The 21,149-nt window shown below is 46.9% G+C and overlaps 1 protein-coding gene across 1 annotated transcript in view; it reads left to right on the top strand.

The window, feature by feature from the left end:
• The window catches only part of CDH26 (cadherin 26), a gene marked incomplete at both ends in the record, with an annotated part of 36,072 nt that extends 25,179 nt beyond the window's left edge, over nt 1-10,893 (top strand). Inside the window, 9 exon segments of the mRNA XM_082857855.1 lie at nt 46-72; nt 75-201; nt 203-261; nt 838-905; nt 1,134-1,274; nt 3,798-3,908; nt 5,495-5,563; nt 9,425-9,499; nt 10,660-10,893. Coding sequence (XP_082713981.1) covers nt 46-72; nt 75-201; nt 203-261; nt 838-905; nt 1,134-1,274; nt 3,798-3,908; nt 5,495-5,563; nt 9,425-9,499; nt 10,660-10,893 — 911 coding nt within the window.
• Nucleotides 10,894-21,149: the final 10,256 nt, after the last annotated feature.

Below are 21,149 nucleotides of genomic sequence, written 5' to 3'. Positions count from 1 at the left end.
AAAAATGCACAAGTCAATGCAGCTAAGGTCCCTCTCCCTCTGCAGGTCGCTCAGTGGAACTTATGCTGAGAAGCCTCCGCGTGGTGACTACTTGGTGCCGCTTTTCATCGGAGACAAACAGGGACTTTCCCGGAAGCAGACTGTCCATGTGAAGGTCTGTTCCTGTCCCGGTGGATTCATATGTGCAGAGCCCTCCGTCGGGAGCCGGGCTCCTCCAGGGGGTCCTGGCCTCTCTCTGTGCAGCGTTCATAGCTCTGGCAGGTCAGCAGATACAGGAGCTACCCTGGGAATGCGGCTCCTCTCCCCAGCCAGGGGGATGAGTCCTCGGGGGTGGGGAGCAGATGATGGCCGAGGTCAGCGTGATGCCTTTGAGAATAACCCCTAGGCTCGTCAGAGTCCCAGACTCAGATCAGAGGTTGCCACCCTGGTCAGAAATGCTGCCTGCCTGGCAAAGGCAGCTTCTACTTAGTACACAGCAACTTACACAGCCATGGAACCTATAGATGGACACTGTCTAAGGGTGACTGTATGGTTTATAATAGCTGAGGGCAGCCATGAACACAAGCTCCCAGGGTTGGCAAAGGCTAACGAGGAAGCTCAGTTTTCAAGGAAATAATAAAATATTACTGCTCACATGGTATTAATCAGTTCAACAGATAGTCACCTGGCACCTCCTTGTGCCCCAAGCTGTGCTAAGTGCTGTGGCTACAGAGATGCTGAAGGCGCACTTGACCCCTGAGGTCATGGCTGAGTTACAAGTTAGCAGCACAGGATCCTGCTGGAACCTCTGATCTAGATGAGCTTGTGCACCTCGTTTCCGCCTTTCTCTCATCACAGCCGCTCTGCTTTTCCTGCTGAGATGCTATGTTGTGTCTGAAGCCAGAGGCAGGGCTGCTCTATCCCACGTGAGGAAGGCATGCAGACCCTGATCATGTGGAACGATGGGAGGGGAGCTGCCCCGTCCAGGTAGTGAACTCAGTGCTTGTGTTTCATTCGATGCGAGTTAGGCACGGCCGTACTGCTCTCACTCGCTGTTCTTTCTCATTTCACCATCTCACCATATTTGAGTAGCAAATGGGAAAGAAAGGCCTGTGAAAATCGTCCAACCCCACTCAACTGATTTATTATTTCAGGGCGTTGGTTCTCAACTGGGGGTGATTTTGCCCCCACATTGCCCCCTGCCCCCGGGGGACAGTGGGCAGCGTGGAGGCATTTTGGTGGTCACGACTCAATTGGGAGTGCAGTGGGGGGATGATGCTTTTGGCGTCTGGCGGGTAGGAGCCGGGGAGGCTGCTGAACGTCCTACCGGACACAGGACGGTCCCCACAACAGAGAAGTCACTGGCCCGAGCGTCAGCAGTGCCAAGGCTGAGAAACCTTGTTTAGGAAAAACGACTTCTGCCAGGTGGAGTTTCTCTAAATGGAAAACATGCTATGCTCCCTCATTAAGTGAGCCCACGCTGGCTTCTTGGCCGTGGTGTGGGGTGAAGTAAGGCAGAACCCACTCAGGCAGCGTCTCCAGCAGAGGTGGAGCAGAGAGCCCACTGGCCCTGCAGGGACAACCCTGGGCCTTTGTCACGGTGGGCGAGTCACTTCTGCGCATCCTCAGCTGTGAGCAAGGGAGGAGGAAACCAGCCTCACAGGTTGGTTATGGGTCAAGGAAGACGAAGCCCATGACAGCACCTCACAAGCCTCCAACACAGGTGGAATCAGCCAGCGACTGCTGGGTTTTCACACCTGCCGCCTCTGATCCTGGCCCTGCCTTGGCTCCATCGCCCTCGTTAGCAGCTGGGCCGTGAGATACAAGCGCTGTGAGCACTGCTGTCTGTCTTCACTTCACTCTGAACTAAGGCTGCTTGATCCAAAAGACGAAAGCCAAGAAATGTCAAAAGGGAACACTGTCTTTCACGCAGAAGATTCAGGTTGCCTCATCTGCTGTTGTCTGAGACCTCTACCCTCGGTTTTCTCCTGGAAGGAAGAGACTTAATGAGATGATTTTGGGAAAAGAGAGTCCAGTTAACTTTGGTCCCTGGCTCGGATAAATAGGGAGATATTCTAAAAGATGATTGGTGGTTGGAGAAGCTGATGGTTGACCAAGACTCCTAGGGTTCTTCCCACATTTTCTCTCCTCTGTTGGCACAAAGGAAGGGGGAGTAAGAGCTTTGGACCACATTGAGGATGCACACACCTGTAAGTCCATGTCTGTGCAGGCCTGCGTTCAGCCCTCCCTGTCGTGGGGACAGGAAGGTAGAGGCATGGTCCGAACTAGCTAGATAGTTGGATTCCCAGAAGGAATGCCCCCTGCCCCCAGCTATGAGAATAGCAGCTACCTGTTTTGATTTGTTTGTGTAATTTTAAGAAGGAAACCATCCTGACGAACAACAGTGCTTTGTGGGACAGATAGAATCCCCTGCCTCAGGCAGTTCTACTCTGCTCTGATGCTGAACCATCCAGGAAGATGGAAAGAGCTCCTGAGCCAGGGGCTGTGCTTAGCCTCCCGCTTGGTGGGTGGAGCTGAGGCTGCCCGGCTGGAAGGAGGCCAGTGGGGAGGGCGTCTCCCCAGGCACTGGCTGAGGGCACTGCCAAGGTGGGAGAGGAGCTGGTGATGCCTCTTCTTGTTGGCCAGCTGCTTAGTGGTTGTCTTTTGGGGAAGGAGGAGCAGCTACAGAAGCAGAGCGTGTGGAAGGGAAGCTTGGTCATTGCAGGGCTAGGCCGGCAGGTTGGAGGGGGTCTGGTGGCACTGACCAAGGGCCAGCTGTCAGAGGGACAAGAGCACCCAATCCGGGACAAGGGGCCTCTAGCTCATCTTGTCCCAGAAGATGTCCTTCCTCTCATCTGCTACTCACCCAGGACACACCCTGGACACACCCCAGGACACACCCCCGTTCCTGCCACAGTATCTTAGGGCTCTGAGAACGGGGATCCAGCAAACCTGGGTTTCGGTTCCCAAACTGTGTCTTATCAATCTAACCAATCCTCGACTTTCACATATAAAGTGAGATCAATGATGTTCTTTTTCTCTCAAGCTTATTGGACAGTTTAATCAAGTAGCACATGTAAATTAGTAATTACTGGTACATAGTGAACAGTGGCTGCTACTACTAGTATTATTAACAGTAATTACCAATTATGTCTTTGTAGCCATTGGTAAATAAGGCTACCCCAAAGTGTCCACGCTTCTCCGTTACCCATCTCCGTTAGCCTGAATATACCAGCCTGCATTCACACACCGGGGACATTGTACACTCCTGGGAAGACTCCTTCATCCCAGATGCCATCACTGATTCCACCCACCTTGTCCTACTCTGCCGCCGGACACTCCCAATCAAGAGGTTCTGCAAGATAGCATAGGGGCCTGCCCTCTCTGTGGGGAAGCTGGTGAGCTCTTACAGAAAGAAATCCAGCACCCATCAGCTTCTGAGTCCCTCAGTGAATATTGGTTGAATGAGGAATGGATAAGGCTGCACACAGCACTGCCCAACCGCGGTGACCCCAAGAGCCTTCACCGTGAGTCTTCGAAGAGGATGAGAACAGGCTGTTAGATGCCGAGGCCCTAGTGAAACAAGGCTTTTGGTTTTGTTGGTTGGTTTTTGTTTTTACCATCACTTTACCTGAAACACTGAACAACTAGAAGCTCCACTTCCTAACCAGCAATTACAGAAGCATCCCCTCCCCAAGTATGTCCTCTTGCTTCATAGGACAGGTGTCTGGATGCTTCTGTGGTGGCACAGAACAAGGCATCTGGGGGAGATGATACTCCTTGCCCTCTGCATTTATTACCGCCATCTGTAATTTCAGCTCCTGTCATATTTCTTTCCCTGTGTCCCGCAGGAAAGGTCATTCGTCAGGGATCAGATGTCAGCCCTGTCCATCAACACGGCCGAGGCAGGTGCCAAGCTGGGAGCTAAGGTGAGTGTGGCTCATTTGCTGCTTGGGTTGAAACAGAGGGGTGGCTTTGCTGAGGGTCCCCCTGGTGGGGGACACCCTGGCTGCTCCCCCAGCCCCCAACCCAGGATGATCCCCTGCAGGCCTGATCCACACCTGCCTCCACCCCAGCCCCACCTGCAAAGGCCCTGCGATTCTGCTCAAGCTCGCATGCCTTCGCCTCCCAGCTCAGGTGTCAGATGACCCGGGGCCCACATTCCAGTCCGTCCACTGCTACCATTACGACTTTTTGCCACATGCAGATGCCACTTGCACTAGTGTATTAAAAAACTTGTTTTTCTTTAAATGGACTTGCATACCAATGAAATACACTTCTTTAAATAGGAAATTTTATATTTCAACTGTAAATGAAAAACCAGTTTTGCTTGTATAAAGAGCAGGTAAGTGCTCATAGAAATAGAACCCAGTAATTCCAGGTAGAAAATGTGGAAGGAGAGAGAGAGCCAAGCCAGGCTGGCACCCGATGGAGACTTTCTCCTGTTGTCATTAGGAGTATGGAAGAGGAATTAGAAAGGAACTAATTTTCTTGCTGTGCAATTCAATGTCATTTAAAACCCTGTTCCCGAACTGGCTGAGCCTTCCCTTCTCTAAGAGGACGATGATCCCACTTTGAAAAAAAGCGAGTTGACCCAGGGCTGCCGTCATTTATTGGGCAGGTGCCTGGCTGGGGTGAGCAGGTCCAGGTCCAGAGGGCATCTGCCCACCAATCCACGCTCCCAGGGGAAGGGAGTGCAGAGACTCCTGGGGGGCTGGCGGGGGCCTCTCTTTCCTTAACTGGTCTGTAAGCTTCGGGAGGCCAGAGCATTGCTCCTGGTAAGCACACTAAGAGCTCTGATCCACTGAGCGTGCCCTGGGGTTCGCACTCTACGAGCATAATCCCACTGCATTTTCACCAGACCCGTGCAGGAGGGGAGGACACCAAGGCCTGTGGCTTCTATTTCTTGGAGTGTCTCTGGGTCCCCTTTATGATGTCCTGCAAATAGTAAGTGCACCTGTGGTGGCTGGTTGAGTCGACAGCCATTCACATACTTGCCCTAAGTGAAGTTGTCACTTATGATTTATCAGGTAACCTGATATTTTAAAATCTGTGACAAGACATGAACTATCTTAAAACTGTTGCTAAGGACCATTGCCTGCTTTATTGTCTTTGAAATTTTATTGCATGATTGAAGGGCTTATATTAAAATAATAGAAACCCAAAGCAAAAATTGTCCACACTCCTATCCCTAAATCTAAGCAGTTTCATTTGTCTGTGTTACCCTCTAGATCTTGTCCGTGGGCATATTCAATTGTCAGGTGTCTATAACGTCATCGGCAGAATGTTAGAATCTACGTCTTCAAGTCACATTGGGGCATGCAGTTCCATTTCACTACTGTCCCTTTTCCTTGCTTCTCTCCACCTTTCCTTTTCTACTCCCACTCCACCACCTCCCCCATCATAATGCCAGATTTATTTGCATATGAGTATCTGAGCAGGGAAAGGTGTGCCTTCGTTTTCAACTGGAGGGAGACGTGTTGTCTTTGGAGTTTCCCCCAGCATTTTCCCCCAGGATTTAGGCGAAATGCTGCCATCTTCGCCAAGTGCATCAGACCAGGTCCACTTCGTGCTGGGGACTCTGGTGAGTTCCACAAGCTCACTCCCTCCTGCTGGGACTTCACTGATGACTGACAGCTGGTTCCCTTGAGAGGCGGCCCTTCTAGAAGATTCTGTGATATGGGTAGAACAAACACATAGTCAGTGAAAACCTTCTCATCTGTCTACCTAGTTATTGTGATCGTTGGTTGTTACTGAGTTGTTATTTGATAGTGCAGATCAAATACGACACTTCTCAGAACAGCCACAGATAGATACATTTCCCTGTGTCCATCTCTTATAGAGATCATCTGTAAGATCAAGAGCAATGGCCTTGGCCCTGGGCAAATTCCAGCCCAGTGATTCCATACCTCCTGCCAAATGGAACCCCAACTCCCCTTTATACACTCCATGTACAAATTCTACAACTGTGGCTTTGCTTTTTAACATGACTTTTCAGACCCACAAGAAGTTGTAAAAATAGTTCAGAGAGTTTCTGTGTACCTTTCACACAGCTCCCCACAAGAATAACACTGTATATAACCATAGTATGCTTTCAAAACCAGAAAACTGACTGTGGTACAACACTATTAGCACAGGTCTCAAACACAGACCTTATTTGGACTTCACTAGTATAACTAGCTATTATTTTAACAAAAAATTGACTTTTCTGACAAGAACTAAACGAGGTTCTCAAGGTCCAAAGAGCCACAGTTTTTATGATGGAAACTTCTAAAAAGTAATTCAAGATCTCTGTAATTCATTATCTTTTCTCAGGCTGAGTTTGCGCCAAGATTACAAATGTGCTCTTCTTTTTTGCGCAGACACGGTGCCATGAATCCTTGAAAGGGCCTGTGTATGATAGGTGTGTCCCTCTGGTCCTGGAAGGGCCAGCTTCACAGGCGTGGAACCCGGTCAGTCCCAGAGGGCCCTGTGCTCGGTTAATGCTCTACGGTCACCATCCTGAAATTCTGCGTATCTGGACAAGGGGCTCACATTTTTATTTTGTACCGGGTGCTGCAAATTATGTAGCCGGTCCTGAGTCTTAGGGGTTGCGTGCGTCTCATTCACAGACTTTGAGGCCATGCTCATGGCACAAAATGAGTCTTATGGGGATTTTGTGGACCCAGGATGGGGCTCGAAAATCTTATATTCTCATGCTCCATCCCCACAAAGCAACTATAAAACTCACCCATGGATTTCAGCTATGAACACCTACACGGCTATCGTTAGAATTATTATACCTTTAGCGCAGAAACAAAAGGCAATGTGATTACAAGAATTTCTGGCTGTGTGTTTGTATCCTTGGGTAATTTATATGAAACCAGTGAAGACTTCATTCTTTTTACTCGAATTAATTAATTTTTCATTTTTAAAAAAATTTAAGGGTCGTGGCACGTTTTTTGATCCAAGAAATGTGAGAAACAAATACCCTCCTCCTGTAAGTACAGATGAAGGTGTTATCATGAAAAGAGTTACCTTACTGTCCTGATAGCCATGGGAAGCCCCGAAAATGGGAAACTGGGAAGGGAGGAGGTGAGAAAAAAACATACCCAACCAACATCCAAATAGGCCAAAAGAAGTGAATGTGGGAGACAGATGAGAAGTAGATAAAGTACCTACATCTAGACTTGAAAGCATCAGAGTTTTTCAGTCCCTGGCAACTTTCTTTTGCTGCTGAGAAGCTGAGAACTTGGTGAAGGCCTGAATATTCTTTTGCTCTGATTCTTTACAGATTTGTAGAAGTTTTGAGCTAAGGGGGCCATTGAAGCCATCTGGTCCATCTTTTCCCTAAACCTTACTAGCAGCAGAATCCTTCCTTACAAATGAGATCCTACAAAGAATGCCATTGTAAATAAAACAGAAAAGAGGTGTTTTTTATTAGTACCAATTTTGAAGTACATTAACGTTTATAACATATACATATTACCAAAGCAACAAATAAAAATAGTGATTCGGTTGAAAACAACAACAAAAAAGAAGTTAGGCATTGTGGAGGAAGTTTGCAAAATTTTACCTTAACACCTAATTCATTGCCTCACATTGTTGAAATTAGTTCTTAAAGTATCAAGAAAATTTCAATTCATGCCAATAAGCAGTTTCAAATATTTTTTAGGGAGCTCAATTTATCATATCAGGTTCTCTTTGATTCAGCAAACAAGAGACAAAAAGCGTCATTCAAGTTTCATAAAAGCAAATTATAAAATTTTTGCTTTTATTAACATGTTGGGGGGACTCAGTGTAAAAGATGTAAACCCTTCTCCATTATATTAGAAAAATAACATTAAGTATTATTATTAAAATAATTTTCCCTGAAATGAAATTCAAATACTCTTGCCGAAGTATCTTTGAGAACTCACAGGTCCTGGGGACACAGCTGAAGCCAGGGTCTCAGTGCAGAGAGGCCGGGTGAAGGGAAATGGTGCTGTAGGCCAGAGTGGACACACGGGGCAAAATGCAGCAAAATTCAGCATGTGGTAGGCCCTAAAATTGGCTCAAGGCAAAATCAACCCTGAGTTTGGAGACTGGCGCAGCCTCTTCCACTGCCCAGGAAGGACCGTGGTGTCTGACCCGTGAGCACGTTGGAAGAGGGCCTATGTCTCTGGGATCGTCCTCTTAGAGGCCCACGGGAGCTGGAGGGTGGCCAACTGAGGGCACAGCATCTCTGGGCAGCAGGTCCTCAGGGCTGTTTGTAGGGGTCACCCCTTGCTCTCTCTTTGGCTAAGTGTGTTTAGTTCAATTCACAATGGTGGGGTGTGCTGCGTTTATGTATATAGATAGATATGTGTACAGATAGGGGTGTGTGTGTGTGTGTGTGTGTGTGTGTGTGTGTGTGTGTGTATCCTCATGGACATGTAAAATTATTCCAAGCTTTACAATTTTTTTACATACATCTTCTGGAGTGCACTAAGTACCCCTAAACCCAGGGGTTATCGGAAGTCACTTCAGCCATAAAGCCATCAGTGTTTTAGAAACACAAATTGTATCATGTCACTCTCCAGTTTAAACCTTCCCAGCGCTGGCCATTGCCCTGTGATAATCTACAGCCCTGAGGCCTAAGGCCGTGTGGTGGCCTCTGTCCTCCGCCTGCAGGTCTGAGCTCCCGCCAGCCTCCAGGCCTCTGCGGCCCTTCCTTCTCCCTGGCCGCTCTGCTCCCGTCTCCTGGTCCTGCTCCTGAGAGGTCCCCAGGCTCAGGCTGGGTGAGGTCTCTCTTGCACCTTCCACGGTCATCACTGTGTTCCTCTCACCCTGGGTGCTGGCCCCGTGCCTGCATGAGCCCAGGAGTGAGGCTGCCTCGCCTTACCCTGTGCGGGCCTGACTTACATGATGCAGTTGGGGAATCTGTGGGCTCCCAGGCAACCCCCACGTGGTACACGCTGCGTCCATCTCCTCACTGCTCTAGCCCACTCATCAGCCGGTACCCCAAGACCCAGGTCCATGAGCGCTTGCCTGGTGAATGAGTGGAGGGCAGCACACCCACTACCACACATGAGGTGCGGCTGACCCAGCAAGGACAGGAAGAGGAGAAATTAGAACCTGGGGAAGAGCCATGCGGTCGGGGGAGCAGGAAGTGGGATGGGGTTCCCTGTGGGAATCAGCTGTTTGCTAAATCTCGTTTGTGGAATGGCCCCAAAGCCCACTGGCCAGGCTTGCTCGGCTCACTTCTTCCCTAGAAGCCAAGGCGTTGAAGGGTCTACCAGTCAAAACTGGCAGGGCCTGCCCTCTCTCCCACCACACACGTAGGTGACATCTGATCAAACTGCCCTTGGCCCGCTGTCCCTCAAGGAGAGCTCTGGCAGCCCTCCGCCCAGCGGTGGCCCCCTGTGTGCTGGCCAGAAGAGGCCATCAACTTGGGGGGAGCTGTGAGTCCTTGGTGGTGTTAGGACTCTGCTTCTTTGCTTTGTAGGTTTACCTGGATACTGTGGTGCCCAGAGGACCCCTGGAAGTGAGGGTACGAGTGATGGCAGGGATGCTGAGTCAGGTTGGAAGGCCTCTCCTTGGTGGTGAATGGGTTCTGCTTCCCCATCTGGCCCCACACTGACCTGGGGCCACTTCCTCCTGATCACTGTGTCAGTCAGCTTGGCTGCATAACAAAATACCGCAGACAGGCAGCTTAAACAGCAGACTGTTTTTCTCACAGCTCTGGAAGCTGGAGGTCTGAGATCAGGGCACCATCACGGTCAGGTTCTGGTGAGAGCTGCCCTCCTGGTTCACAGACGGTCACTGTCATGCTGTGTCCTCGTGTGGCAGAGAGAGAGGGAGAGAGAGCAAGTTCTCGGGTGTCTCTTCTTATAAGTACTCTATTCCCGCCGTGAGGGCCCCACCCTCATGACCTCATGTAACCTTAATTACCACCCAAAGGCCACACCTCCAAATGTCATCACATTGGGGGTTAGGGCTTCAACACAGGAGTTTGGGGGGACACAATTCAGTCCATAGCAAGTGCTTTCATGGGAATCCTCATTCCAGGGGCACTTCTGCAGATCAGCACAGCCTCAGACAACAGTGAATGGTCTCTTTCTGTGAAATTATGAAAGATGTGGGTTGACTGCGCTGGAGGGAATTATTGGACAATAACATTGTCTCTCCTGGAAGGTTCCTCAACACAGCCACCCTCTATTCTTGGGCAAATTAAACAGTGATTTGGGAGTTGGGGCAAACGCATGGGTAGTTTAAATGGAAGGAGCTGGAGCGGGTGCTGTGGAGAGACGCTCTCTGTGTGTGCCTGCCCCCAACCCATGCAGGGAGGGACGCACACAGAGGCTTCAGGTGCTGCTTCCGACCCTAAGGAGCCCCATACGTTGCAGGAAAGTTGGGGCTCAGACCTGTGAAATAATAAGTGCAAAGGAATAGATCAATGCTTGGTGGGCGTCGTCTGCCAAGAGTTACTTTACTTGGCAAAGTCGTGGATGATAATCACTGCGTACCCGGCCCTGTCCTAAGGAATTAGAAGGTATTAACTCACTTCTTGCATCAGCCCACCGGGGCAGGTGCTATTATTTTCCTTATTATAAAATGAGGAAACTCAGGGACAAAGAAATTAGGCACCTCATTCAAGACCAGTCTGTAGAAACGTCTGCGACAGTGGGGACAAGGCCCTGCCCACCATGGCATTTACCTTCTCTCGTGGCTCCCCTGCAGCAGCTCGGTGGTGCTGACATCCCCAAGGGAGACCCTGATTACCCACCTCACGTCTACACAGAGCAGGGCAAGTGTGAGCGAGTAGAGACCCGCAGTTCTCTCGCCTTCTCCGAACATGACCTGTCGCCCGACTTGCTGGACTCTTTGGGGCCAAAGGCTGCTCCACTCGAAGAAATATATTCTAAGCCAGGTTTTCGTTTCTTAAAAACTGCATATTATGGTGAACTGGAATAACTCATGAAGGGGAAATCACTATTCTAGAATGTTTCTTCCTTACTTCCTTTTTTAAAAAATTACCTTCTAGTTCTTGAATGAGGTTAAAGTGAGTCTGGATTAAATGCTTGGACATTTCCAGACCAGACATCTTGAACCAAAGTGAAACAGCAGGTTATACTTTATACAAATTCGATTTGTCAGGCAGATTTTCTAGAGAAACTTGAATTGTGTAATTCCTTGCTTCAGCTCATGGAAGCAGCTCATGGCTGCTCATAGCCCAACTCTGAGGGTAAATAAAATATAATCCACTGATTACCCCCAGCTATTTGGGGAAAACTGGGGAAACAGATTTTTTTAAGTGCTTATTTAAATTTCTATAATTATGATTCGGCTTCAGTTTAAGTGAAAAATAGGGAAATGTTTTCTAGAACATTTGTGATCAGTATTTTTAGTGATTTTTTAAAAAACATAAATATTAATCCCGTTGTAGTTTTTGAGTAGATAAATAGGTAAATATTTTATCATGAGAGAAATGATTATACTTAAAATTTGTGAGCAGTACATACTAAAAAAACCAAACTGACATAATTTAACTTGCATGTATTATGTAAGTAAAATAACTTAGGAGCCTTTGAGTGAATAAATTCTGATTAAATTTTATCTACGCACAAAACCACAAACTTTAATTGATTTCTACATGTCCACCTACCGCTAGTGTAAATTGTGGGGGAGGGGATAGTTTCCTTTAAATATCTAAAAAAATGTAAATAGTAGGACATGTGCCCTATATATACTCAGTTTTCTTGTCTGAGTAATAGAAAAGAAACTGGTTAAGCAGAATTTTAAATGCTACCAGGACACTTTAATGTATATATTAGATATCTAAAAGCCTGTGGCAAATTCTACAAAATTTATATAATTAATGAGCGTAGTCTTTTGTTAGTCCCCTCTTGAACCTGAGGGATAAATCAGGAGAAGCACATTTATGTCAAATGAGTGAAATGCTATATTAAACCTAAGTTTTAGCTGACGCAAGCTTAAAACTTTGCCTTTCTTTTTAAAGAAGCTGTGCAAATGCTTACTTTAAAGAGATCTCAAGAGTTTGTACATAGTTATTTCATGTATCACCTAGTGCTTTGAGTAACTGAAAAAGAAGAAAAACCATCTCCAAAGCATTGGAAAGTCTAAAGCTGACTCACAGTCGTGTAGAACAGCTATGCTAATGCTGGAATGATTCCGAGGAGAGTATAGGACGTTTTTTGGGTAATTCAGGATAACAGTAATATCTTAGGATAGTATACTTTTTGAGTCTGAATGGTTGCTAAGGATCAGCATAGGTGGTCACTGGACCTTCCTGGATCTGAGGCAAGGGACAGAAAACTATGGCCATGGGGTAGATGTGGCCCACCGTCTGTTTTTGTGAATAAAGTTTTATTGGCACACATCTGTGCTCATATGTTGTTTAAGGGCCTCCATGACCCCTTTGTGCTGCCATAGCAGCGCTGAGTAGTCACGATGGAGACGTATGGCTCACAAAGCCCAACACATTTACTTCCTGGCCTTTTAAAGAAAAAAAGTATGCTGACCCCCTTGTCTAAGGCATTCTTTTTGGGAACCCCACATTGTAACAGACGTATTAAGATATATCCATACTCTGTGTTAAAAACAAATACATTGCCATACAGTTAAGGAAGGTTTTAGATAACTTTGCTTTTGGCTATGGGTAACTTGGCTCATTTACTAATGGTTATGAAATCTGGGCACTTGTGCGTATTTGTGAATTCTTGCATTATGAGGCTCTCTCCAGCTGATTGTTCTCAAAAGTAATAAAATACTCATGAAAAATTCATGAATCCCAAATTTAACACTTAGCAAGAACAAAATGTTATATTTTGTAGGTACTTAATTAGACATGTATTAATTTTGATTTTGCTGCTTTCTTTGTGTATTTTGAATCCTATATATATGTTTTCGTAGGTCTCAAGCCTTTGGGATATATTGTGCAGTGGAGACACTGGCCCTGTTGGCATTTTATGAAGCATACCTGGTATGTAATACTTTGACTCTTCCCTTTAGATGCCAGACTATATTATATATTATCACCTGTCCCAACTGATGTCTGCAGGGAACATTCTTGGATGTTGGCTGGTTCTCCCCACAAGTTCATTTTCAAGTCTATCTACATGCTTAGAAAGGTTTCCATTAGAAACATCAGCACCAGGAGGTTTTGGAAAAAAATGTTAGCCTCCAGTGGAATTTATGTACACTCATGAACTAAACGAAGTCTTACTAATGGCAACGAAGAAGGCAATAAAACAGAAATAGTAAATATTTTCCTAGAAAATGTGATTTTATTAAGAACATTAGCCTCCAAATTACTTAGCAATCCAAAGATAGCTGCCATCTCATAAATTAAATATTTATTTTGCATTTCATCAATTTTGGGTTTCCATTTATATTAATGGTCTCATTGGCTTTATGGAGTTTTTCATCAGAGGAGTTTGTTTTGCTTACTTTTATGATTTACTAAACACAGAAGCTATCTTGGTTGTTAAAAACTTTCCCAAGTGAGGGACTTCCCTGGTGGCCCAGTGGTAAAGAATCTGCCTTCCAATGCAGGGGATGCAGGTTCGATCCCTGGTCGGGGAACTAAGATCCCACGTGCCGCGGGGCAACTAAGCCCACGCACCACAACTAGAGAGAGAGAAGCCTGTGCACTGCAGTGGAGATCCCGCGTGCCGCGACTAAGACCCAACGCAGCCAAAAATAAATAAAATAAATAAGTATTAAAAAAAAAACTTGCCCAAGTGAAACACTAACCCAGGAAATCTTATTTTATGTACTTGTAAAGTAGGCATAGCAACAGTCGCCTGAAAGATGGCATGTGGGCAGAAGACTGCAGACCTTGGGTAGTCATTGTCTCTCCTGAAATGTGTGTGTCAGAGGCCAAACAAATCTGCCATCAGGAAGAAGGAAGAGGAGAAAGAATGCTGGAGATATAAAAACAGGAAAGACTTGTCCTTTCATTTTTCCCAGCATGAGGACACTGGTGCTGGAATGGCTGCAGCACCTGCTAATTGTCTCAATATCTGTCACCTCTCCTTCCTCAACAAAAGAACCCTGAATTTTTGGCCATCGAGAATGGGAATGACATTTCCCACCCTCCCTTGCAGCCAGGTATGGCCATGTGACTACGTTCTGGCCAATGGAAGGCAACTTCCAGGAAGTGTCCTTGAAGCATGGAGATGTAGACTCATCTCTTCCCCCTCTTCTCTTCTACTGGCTGGAATGAAAATGTGATGGCTGGCACAGGAGCAGCCATCCTGGACATTGTCGTTAGAGCTGACACATGGTACACCAACAGGATAGAAGGGGTGGAGGTCTCTGACACCCGAGAGCCCTACTGGACCCATCCCAGGACTCCCTTACTCTGGACTCAAACTGAAAGAGAATTAAATATGTCTTGTTCAAGCCCATGCTATTTTGGATTTTCTGTCACTCATGGCCAACTCTAATCTTAACTGATACAAAATATAGGACCAAGGTAAGCAAGCTGTAAGTAGGAGAGCTGAAACTTGGGGCGTTGGCTTATGGATGTGGTCGGGGGCAGAGACTCAGATAGTGGGGGCTAGAGGACAGGTGACCCATATCATGCAGAAACAAAGCATTTGCTAACAACTCTCCTCTGTTGTTTTTTGAAAAGCAGCCCTTGCTCTGAACAAGGATTGAGGAAGGAAATGGTAGGAGAAATTCATAATGTAGAAATTAGCTGCTTCTCACTGCTTATAGCAAAGTCCCACAAAAGAGATGGACATGGGTGACTGCTGGCCAGGGCGGGTGTGGCATGAAAGGTAAGGCAGCTATGCTCATGGAGACCATCTCTGCCTGAAGCCCGCAATCTAAATTGACTGAGAACTGGGTAATTTGGAGCCTTGAAGAGTTGAAAAAAGCAACCGCTGCATCTCTCAGATGACATCCATCATTGGAAAGGTTCTGTGCAAAGCAGTGCACTTAGTGGAAAATAAAACTAGTGCCCCATCCTACCAATTTCTAAGCCTTGTGGCAAAAGTCACTTTAAGGATGTTGCCTTCCTACCCAGGCCTGTTGCTTCAGGTGACTCAAGGTGGGCGGTGCCATTGTGCTGAGGGACAGGAGACGTTGGCCAAGCGAGCGTGGAGGCCAACAAGGACAGGCCAGACGCTCCAGGGTTATAAACTATGTCTCAACAGAGAGAGCTGGCTGGAAACAAATAGATCAGAAATCTTTACATTTCTGAGAAAATGCTTTGCCAAAGAAGCCACAGCATGGTCTGAAAAAGCCTGTGATTGTTCAACCCCAAAGCAATCCCTGAAAACAAGGAGCAAGCTGTGAAAACCATGCAGGTCCCAGGAAGGGCATCCCCTCCGGTACCCACGCCGGTCAGCTGTGGCAGGGGAGACAACAGCAAGCACGCAGGTAGGGGCCGGGGGCGGCGACGGCTGCAGGGGTGTCTTCACTGTTCCTGCCTCCAGGATTCGCTCATGTGTGTGGATCAATGATAATTGTGTTTATTAGTTTGCTTTTCTCCAAATGGGCATTTTTATTGCAGGCATCTTACTGTTCTTACTTATCTACCTTATGTTGGGTGTATTGGGAACCAGGAACTTACTATTTAGTTTGTAGGTTGTAAAACCATGAAGAACCTCGTCCATATCTGTTGGAGAGGACTGGGCTTTACCCTGGGATCTTGGATTGTGAGCCAGATGCAGTAATTGGGTGGGGCTTTGCACTTGATTCCCTTGGAGGGGGTGTGGGAGGGGTTCTGTGTGTAGAAGAAGGGCAAGCAGATATGTGGGCGGCCAAAGCATGGACAGCTGCGGAGACTACTGTCTCCCAACCCCCATTGTCCCTTCTTCCCTTCTTCCCCAAGTTTGAGCGAGGGCTACGGCTTCCTCAAGTGAAAATGACATTTCCCAGCCCTCCTTGAACTAGATGTGACCAGGTGACCATGTTCTGGCCAATGGGACTCACATTGCAGAAGCAGAAGCATATGTGCAGGTGCTGAGATGGGTCCTTGAGGAGAACAGGATGCCTCTTTCCAGCCCGCTCCTCTCCCTGTAGGCTGGAACATGGCTGTAAAAGCAGGCTATCGGGAGACCTTGGGAACGGAGGCTTCCGACCATGGGATAATGTGTTAGAGCCTCATCCCTCACCCTGGAGACCATGAGAACCTGAATCACCTCACTTTTTACAAGAGAGAAATAGACACTGTCTCTATTTATAGGGGGTTCGTGTTCTGTCATTCACAGCCAAACTTCGTACTAATTAACTCAGGTTACATAACCTAAAAAACAAACCAATAAATAGAAAAAACATTGACACAACAAAATATGTGCATTATGCTTCAGAGTAATTACCTGTGTAGTTAATTTTATTCATTGAATAGATTTTTTCCATTATGTTCAAATATTTGTACAATGAATGTTTCATTCTTCCCTGTGCTGCATGAAGGCTTAATATAGTTCTAAGATTATTTTCCAAAACGGTTGTCACTACCCTGTGACAAGACTCTTTTAAATATCCTTTTTTCTGTCCACACGGTATCATTTTGAGCTTGGGTCTGATTTTTGGAAACTGCCGAAAGGCGTTCAGGGCCTCGCCGGGTAAGCAGGTGAGGGATCAGCCTGAGTGACAGCACTGTGGGCTGGGAATGGGGCTGAAGGTGGAGGATGGGGCCCACAACCCGTAAAACGTTGGAGCCCATGGGCATCGCTGTGCGGCTGGGCCGGGTGAGCTCAATCAATTTTATTCTTTAGTTCTTGCCTTGTGATGTTCAGAACCCCCTAGGATTCTGTGGCAGAATGAATTCACATGCCTGGAGAGGTGGTGTTACCAGGATGCTTGTGTCAACCAAGATGGTGCTATGTCTGGCCATCAGGAGGATCCACACATAGATCTGAACCCATGAAGGAGGCCTTCACCAGGGAAAGGTCGGTGAGCATTTCCCGGGTTTGAGGAACGATATCGCCAGGCTCCACTGTTCAGGGTCTCCAGACCCTGCAGTTTCCATTTTAACTAATCGTTTACATAACTAAGTGAGGGAAAAAAAGAATGAGTTTATTGTTATTCTTGTTCACATCGTCCTAATGAACCACCTCCAACAGCTGAAATTCACTCTATGTTTTGCAGTGTCTGTGGGGAGAAGCCCAGTTGAATGAAGTCAGCAGCCACTGAGAGCTCTAGGAGGCTGTACTTTAAAGGCTCCTTCCACAGGCCAGTTGTCCCAGGGCGATTTTGCTCCCAGGGACCCTGGGTGATGTCTGGAGACACTTTGGTTGTTACGACTTGGGAGAGGGTGCTCCTGGCAAGGGGTGGGTAGAGCCAGGGATTCTGCTGAACGTCCCACAGGGCACAGGATGGTCCCCACAACAGAGAATGATCCAGTCCAGAGGGCCAACAGTGCCAAGGTTGAAAAACCCTGCCCTAGACCCACTGAGACCCGCTCTGAAATACCGTGCAGATGGCAAGAAGCTAATGACCTCTGTTTTAAAAGAACTTCCTCTCTGAGATGAGCTGAGAGACATGATATTAAGCAGTACCGTAAACTGTGTATCTCGAGGGCTCCCTCTGGGCCAGGGCTGCCACCCTCACACGACTTACCCTGGGTTGACACTGTCCTGTCATCAAAGTGCTCTTAAGCCACTGCTTGCGGGGACTGAAAACAGAATAAAGATAATTAGACAGGAGTTGCTCGCCCCTGACCAAAATCAACCTAGAGTAGACAGAGCTCATACGTTACATGCCTTCAACCCAGAAAAATGAACTCATTGTGCTAAACACTATGCTTAACAGGAAGTCTACATGGAATCTTCAGAGTTCTCAGAGCCCAGAGGCAGGCACAGGCCCACAATGGGACACGTGGTCTGAAAAAGGGTCCGGCTCCTGGCTATGCAGGGCTCTGCCACCCCCTTGCTGGAGACTTCCCTAGTCTGGGCATCAGCATCTACTTGTAAGACTGAGAGTTCATTCTGGTGGATGGTTTTCCCACCTGAGTTCCCCAGAGTCTCAGCATTTTCAGGGACATCAGTGTGACCCAGAATCAACTATGGCAGAGGAACTTTGGTCTGTTGGTATTATAGGTATCTGCCTGTATGTCTGTCTTTCCACAAGCATCTCTTCACCCTTCTTCTGGGAAAGCACATATGGGAATTCCTACGGGCAGTTCCCTTTCTCTTCATCCCCTGCTCACATGGGCTCTAGGGGTGGATCATGAATGACCTAAGCTAGTTAGCATAGCAACCATAATTGGCTCAGAGATGAGCATGTCAGCCAATCTGAACCAATGAGGGTCAGGCCGAGTTCTACTCAAGTCTTTGGGTAGGGCTGGAACCTGAGTGGGTATAAGTGCAGGGGCAGTTGCAGCCACTTTGCAACCATGAGGGGAAGCTGCAGAGCTTTGGGGGCAGAGAGCACTGCATCAGGCAGTATGAAGGGGAGCTGAGATGAGAGAAGGACAGAGGCTGGCTCCTAATAACCTTGCTTTGGTCCTGCACCAAGTTGTGACTCCACAACTTCCCCTGGACAATTACCTGTACTGATAAGGTTACTTTTGTGCCTAATTCAGGTTTTTAGAAACCAGCCTGAGTAAGAAAATTTCCTCAAATGAAATGACTTGCTTCAAAAGTTTTAACTGGGAGTCAAACTTTCCCAGAGACCCCTCCTCGTGAGCTACTCCCCCTGCTTTGAGAGGCTTAAAGGGACAGTGTTGTTGAGTTGGGCCATAGCTGACAGGGGCTGCATCAGAATATTTATGAGGAAATGATGAAACCAAGACTAGCAGAGCCTGGGAAATGGAAACACCGGGCTTTGACCCAAATGCCCCCTTTCAAGAAAGTGCTTTATTGTCACTGAGGTTTGAGTCTCTATATTTGTGCATGTAATAGATTTCTCCTCCTTAGAAAGGTTTGGTTATGGATTCAGGCACCTGAAATGTAATACTTGAGAGTTAATTGAATTTAATTAATTGTTTGTAAAAACTTCCTCATGTTCTTTAGATGAAAGGAAGGTAATATTCATGAAATTCTGTTTGTAATTTTCCGTCTGTTGCATTTTGTGAGCAGCTTTGTGAGATATGCAAGGTTCTTTGGAAGGAAGTCTGAGGGAGAGCAGGAAGGGGACAGGTGAGAGGGCTGCATGATTCCTGCCCTCATTCTGGGTGTTCATCAGGGGCCGGGAGGTAAGCACTGTCTTTGTATTTTCACCTTCTGGATCTATCTTTTTGAAGGTTTTATTTCCTACTTTGGAAGCATATTAACTTAATCTATCATGTGATTTGTAAATCAATACCCCCAACAGACAGCTGTCTGCTTCTCTTAGAATTTTTTTTTTTTTTTTTTTTTTTTTTTTCGTGGTACGTGGGCCTCTCACTGTTGTGGCCTCTCCCGCTGCGGAGCACAGGCTCCGGACGCGCAGGCTCTGCGGCCATGGCTCACAGGCCCAGCCGCTCCACAGCATGTGGGATCTTCCCAGACCGGGACACGAACCCGTGTCTCCTGCATCGGCAGGTGGACTCTCAACCACTGCAACACCAGGGAAGCCCCTCCTAGCTTTTAATAACATTGGTGACATGGAGTGGAAGACTTGACTCATTCTATAAGCCAGTTTTTAATATGGAACAAACACTGAGTTGTTCCTCAAAAGCCGTACAGACTAAGAACAATTTAAAAATAATTTAACAGTATTATAATTCAATAACTATAATTATTAAAATGCTACCATATAGGCCTGAGTGTTGCAATGAATGGGAGAAGTTGGAATGAGAAATTAACCCTGAAATTAATTTCTACGTTAGTCAGGGAAGTTAGTGCAAGCAGCTTTAACAGATAAATCCACAAATTCCATTAACCCAACAAAGGTTTATTTCTCATGTAGGCAAAAGCCAGTAACTGTACAACTTGGGCCTCCAAGTTTGCTGCGGCAGGGAAAAGATGAAGAAATCACAGTGGCTCTTAAATTCTATTGGCCAGAACTTAAGGGAGGCTGTAAGACGGAGAGGAACACATGGATGCTGAAAGCACATTACCTCTCCACCACCGTGAGATGGATTTCTATTCTTGTGTTTGTTAGTCAGAAACTAAACTTGAGACTCTGATTGATTGATTGATTTAAACAACACAATCTAATTCAATCTTTTTTTTCGTTTTTTAAATTTTATTTATTTATTTTTGGCTGCATTGGGTCTTCATTGCTGCGCACGGGCTTTTCTCTAGTTGTGGCGAGCAGGGGCTGCTCTTTGTTGCAGTGGGCAGGCTTCTCATTGCGGTGGCTTCTCTTGTTGCAGAGCACGGGCTCTAGGGTGCACGGCTTCAGTAGCTGTGGCTCGCAGGCTCTAGGGCACAGGCTCAGTAGTTGTGGCGCACGGGCTTAGTTGCCCCGTGGCATGTGGGATCTTCCCGGACCAGGGCTCGAACTCATGTCCCCTGCGTTGGCAGGTGTATTCTCAACCACTGCGCCACCAGGGAAGCCCCTGATTTATTTTTTTGGCCACGCCGCACAGCTTATGGGATTTTTGTTCCCTGACCAGGGATCGAACCCGGGCCCTTGGCAGTGAGAGTGTGGAGTCCTAACCACGGGACTGCCAGGGAATTCCTGGCAGATTTAGATGGTGGAATTATGAAGAACTTGAATGTAGCCCTAACATATTTCCAACCCTGGTGTCCCACAGAGGATGAAAACACTGTGTATGGAAGACATACTGTAGGTGTTTAGAACATCTGCTGTGGTTTGGGAAAAGGCCAGGGCTTGAAATCAGCTCCATCATTCACCTCCTTTATGATTAAGTTTATTCAACACTTTGAGCCTTTGTTGCTTTGTCTGTAAAGTGAGGAAAACAATAATCCCTCTCTTGTAGGTTTTTGAGAAATCATTGGTATCACCATCATCAACTTCTCATCACCATTACTACCACCAGCTTCACCATCACCATCATTATCACCACCATCACTATCACCACCACCACCACCACCGTCTCCACCATCACCACTGTCATCACCATCATCACCAACACCACCACCAAGATCATCATAATCACTTATTATTTAGACACCACATTCCCATGGAAGGGTCTCTAAATGCTAACTTCTAACTCCTATTGCCGTAGCTTCAGAGAGAACTCCACTGTAAGTTTAAGCAGGGGTGCGTACAGTGTGAGGGTAATGGGAAAATGTGAGGTGACCTGGGGACTTTGCATCTGTGGAAGCATCTACAGATTCTCAGTGGTCATTCAGCTTCTGAGC

The sequence above is a fragment of the Leucopleurus acutus genome, assembly GCF_964270905.1.
Source record: "Leucopleurus acutus genome assembly, chromosome: 16".
NCBI classification, from domain to species: domain Eukaryota; kingdom Metazoa; phylum Chordata; class Mammalia; order Artiodactyla; family Delphinidae; genus Leucopleurus; species Leucopleurus acutus.
Note: the sequence above shows the minus strand (reverse complement) of the source record. Positions and strands in the feature narration are given on the sequence as shown.